This window comes from Priapulus caudatus, unplaced genomic scaffold (assembly GCF_000485595.1).
Source record: "Priapulus caudatus unplaced genomic scaffold, Priapulus_caudatus-5.0.1 Scaffold479, whole genome shotgun sequence".
In the NCBI taxonomy this organism is placed as follows: Eukaryota; Metazoa; Priapulida; class Priapulimorpha; order Priapulimorphida; family Priapulidae; genus Priapulus; species Priapulus caudatus.
In genome coordinates this window covers 221,509-225,460 of record NW_014577540.1, presented here as the reverse complement: position 1 = coordinate 225,460, position 3,952 = coordinate 221,509, and the positions used below count along the sequence as shown (strand labels likewise).

Here is a 3,952-nt window from a genome sequence, read left to right as displayed (position 1 = left end):
GGACGCACGGACGGACGCACGGACGGACGATCGTGCGATTCTACAAGCTGCATCTGACTATGTCAGATGAGCTAAAAACACAGACGTAACATAACTGCAGCATAAGCATTTTATTTAAAAAATACAGTTTTGTCAAGTATCACCACAAATTACGCTTTCCTTAAAGCTAGCTTATAAATGCCGCGTCGAAACAATGGGTTACATCACCGTCAGACACAACGTGTGCCACCAGGGTTATTGCTCCCCGCGCCCTCTAGCAGATAAACACAAGAGCAACATGCGTATCTGTCACCATGGGAACCACTTTACGCGACACATACATTTTCGCGGTGTCGGAAAGACAGACGAGTACGGGGAATGAAGTTTAGTCTTTGCTTCCTCATGAACTGATTCAGGTTTGGTTGCTAATCAGCCTGCAGGTGATTACGACTACACGCCGACATTCCCTCTCTACACACCCCATCTATTGTACACTAAATGTCTGCTAACAGTAAGCATGAACCAACAGCGAGAATGCGCAGATTTTATACGCAGATTTTAAATCGTTCCTACCGACTTCCAGTAAGATTCGATCGGGTGTAGCACGACACGAGTTCACAAGCTTAGTAGAGCAAGATCCAGCCCCCTGGCATGTGACAGCCGGTTCATTACCAGTTACAGGGAATGTTCCATTACATCGCCTCTCCATCTTTATTTATTTTGCACACCAGATGGCGCCACATGCACGCGCAGGCAAAAGCCAGGAGCATTAGCGCATCTCTTGTAATAAGCACTGCATCGCTCGCCGTGCCCCCTTACACAGAAGAGCTATTAATCAGGCATAAATTAAATGCGTGGTGGCAAGTTATTAACCGTATCACTAATTAATCTTACTCGTTAATAAATGCGAACCTCCTCTCTAGCCATTAGACGAAACCCATACAGTTGTAAATACAAAATACTTCTGTGCGATCGATAAACAATGCAAATAACCCCCAAAAATTAAACACTACGCCGCCACAAATCGCGCTCTCTGTACAATTGAAAAAAATCGACGTCGCCACTCGCTAACACGACGCAGCAATGAGCCGAGGAGGGCGGATGCCGCAAATCAGAACGCCCGCAGCAAACACAAGGTCGATCACGCTTGCCAAGTCGTCATCGCCAGATTCCTGAAACTAACTTCACACGCGGAAAAACGAAAATTCGCGAACGCCGGTCGCTGCACGGCAATCTGCCTCGTAAGATGCAATCTCGTAAGATTGAATCTCGTAAGATGCAATCTCGTAAGATTGAATCTCGTAAGATGCAATCTCGTAAGATTGAATCTCGTAAGATGCAATCTCGTAAGATTGAATCTCGTAAGATGCAATCTCGTAAGATTGAAGACCGTCCATCTCTCTCTCTCCTGCCATCGGTCTCACTTCCGGTCGCAAATGCAAGGCGCGGATCGACGATGGCATCGATAAGGAGAGAATTGCAGCGACGTGGCGTCGACGAGGCTACAGCACGCAGTGGCGACCGTCCGTCTCTCTCTCTCTCCTGCCATCGCTCTCACTTCTTGTAACCGCCCGCGATAGCTGCTCCTGAAACACATAGTGTGCGGCGTACATGAGCGACCAGTTAGAAGTGGCTTAACACCAGCGTCACCTGCAGCGACGAACCGCTCATGCTACACAACAGATGGCGCCACACGAGCGGCAAGGCGATCTGGTAGAAGACGCTAACCTGATATACGATCTCACGTTCGATCTAACAGTTATAGAGGGCGCTAATCTATTACATGCTCCCACATCGACCAAACAGACAGTTATAGAGGGCGCTCGCCTGCTATAGCAGTTGGGTCGATTCATCCTAACAGTTATAGAGGGCGCTAACCTATTACATGCTCCTACATAGAGGGCGCTAGCCTGCTATAGAGAGCGCTAACCTGCTACTATAGAGGGCGCTACTCACCTGCTATGTGTTCGCGCATGCGGCCGAGACGCTGGAGGTAGTCGTCTGTGTAGGATGAGCCGTAGCTGGAGGCTGCCCCCGTCGACGATGGCCTCGGCCTCTGTCGTCCGGCCAGCGACGCGTACGCGGGGCTGCTGCCTGTCCCCCGGCTCGCCATGATCCTAGATGGAAACACACGCGGCGTGGTCGTAACATGTGTTTTTTGCAGGTGTTGCATGAATTAGTCAGCGAGGTTGGGCGTGGTCGTGAGAGGAAGCACACGCGCGCGCACGTTGTCTTTGTGCAAGATGGACACACTGTGTGCGAGCAGTTATTAAAGTCTATTCCGGTTATCACACAAGTTTTGGATTCTTCTGATTCATCACTTCTACATCAAACATTATTTCAACGTTACATGGTTGTAGAGCGAGAAATATAAATCAGCAGCTGCTCGGCTGTTCGCCTGATGGCCGTGAGTGGGAACGCGCGAGTGCGAGTGAGAACTCGGGGGCACGATGCTTGGGCGTGTGGCCCTGGGTTACAGGGATGCAAGCACGCGCGCTGTTACTGCAAACATGCAGATATCATGAGCCATGAGATATCGTTCAAAGCCACGATTTGATACTGATAACGTGAGCATGTTGTTTTGGGGCTGTTGTTGTCGATGTTGCTGCTGTTGCTGTGGTTGCTGTTGTTATTGTTGTTACTGTTACCGTTGTTGTTGTTGTTGTTGTTGTTGTTGTTGTTGTTATTGTTGTTACTGTTACTGTTGTCGATGTTGTTGTTGTTGTTGTTGTTGCTGTTGTTGTTGTTGTTGTTGCTGTTGTTACTGTTGTTGCTGTGGTTGTTGCTGTGGTTGTTGTTGTTGTTGTTGTTGTTGTGGTTGTTGTTGTGGTTGTTGTTGTTGTTGTGGTTGTTGTTGTTGTTGTCGATGTTGCTGTAGTTGTTGTTGTCGATGTTGCTGTGGTTGTTGCTGTGGTTGTTGTTGTTGTGGTTGTTGCTGTGGTTGTTGTTGTTGTGGTTGTTGCAGCTGTTGTTTCTGCTGTTATAATTATGATCCCACGACGCAGCTTACCTGTCACTTGTCACTCGATGTCGTCGCACCTGTGTCCTGTCCCTCACAGGTGTAGTGTCACCTGTCATGCTCAGGTCATAGATCACAGCTGACTCACCTGTACACATGACAGAAAAGACAAACATTGATTGTACACTCACACTCACAGCACTGAGACCATTCAAGTAGAAATAATAATGATGAAGATGATGGTAACAATAATAATAATAATAATAGTTATAATGATAGTAATGACATAGAATTCCGAGAATAGAATTGAAATCTTTTGCTAACATTATACCAATAAACTTCTAAACACGTAAGCACACCTAAACGTACATGCATGCACACACGTACGTATACGCACGCACGCACGCACGCACGCACTCACTCACGCACTCACGCACGCGAGCATCGCCCTGCCTCCTACCGTTCTGCATCTCGGTGTCACCACCACCGCCTCCCGCCGTTAGCTGTTTCGTTGTCGCCACGAGGGACTGCAGACGATGTATCGCTATGACGACACGCGCCGCGCTGCGGAACTTCATGAAGGGAATGGAGAACTTGAACTTCTGCAGGGCGCTGCCGCCGGGCACGGCTCCCATCTCCGCACACATCGCCAGAGCGGTGCGCTCCGTCTCCTGATGACGACGACAACAAACGACGTGGTCACGCACGTTGCTAGATGACGCCACATAGTAGTAGTGCTAGGTAGTAGTAGCAGTACTAGCCACTAGTATTGTACAGGTTTAATGCTGGTATTGTACAAATATTTAACTGGTATCGTACAGGTAGTGGTGCACTGGTATGGTACAGGTTTAATGCTGGTATTGTACAGGTAGTGAACTAGTATTTTACAGGTTTAATGCTGGTATTGTACAAATATTTAACTGGTATTGTGCACGTAGTGGTGCACTGGTATGGTACAGGTTTAATGCTGGTATTGTACAGGTAGTGAACTGGTATTGTGCACGTAGTGGTGCA

The 3,952-nt window shown here is 48.1% G+C and overlaps 1 protein-coding gene across 1 annotated transcript; it reads right to left on the bottom strand.

The window, feature by feature from the left end:
- Positions 1-86: 86 nt before the first annotated feature.
- Positions 87-3,606, bottom strand: LOC106810863. Its single transcript, XM_014814331.1, has 4 exons — positions 3,399-3,606; positions 2,990-3,086; positions 1,936-2,096; positions 87-1,565 (listed from the first exon to the last, which is right to left on the bottom strand). The coding sequence occupies exons 1-4, from the start codon at positions 3,583-3,585 to the stop codon at positions 1,534-1,536; spliced, it is 477 nt and encodes a 158-aa protein (XP_014669817.1). The 5' UTR covers positions 3,586-3,606; the 3' UTR covers positions 87-1,533.
- Positions 3,607-3,952: the final 346 nt, after the last annotated feature.

Coding starts and splice junctions, on each gene's coding strand:
- LOC106810863 (XM_014814331.1), bottom strand. CDS start 3,585: ATGTGTGCGGAGATGGGAGCCGTGCCCGGCGGCAGCGCCCTGCAGAAG. Junction 3,087..3,398: donor TGACACCGAGATGCAGAACG/GTAGGAGGCAGG, acceptor TCATGTGTACAG/GTGAGTCAGCTGTGATCTAT. Junction 1,566..1,935: donor CATGCGCGAACACATAGCAG/GTGAGTAGCGCC, acceptor TATGTGTTTCAG/GAGCAGCTATCGCGGGCGGT.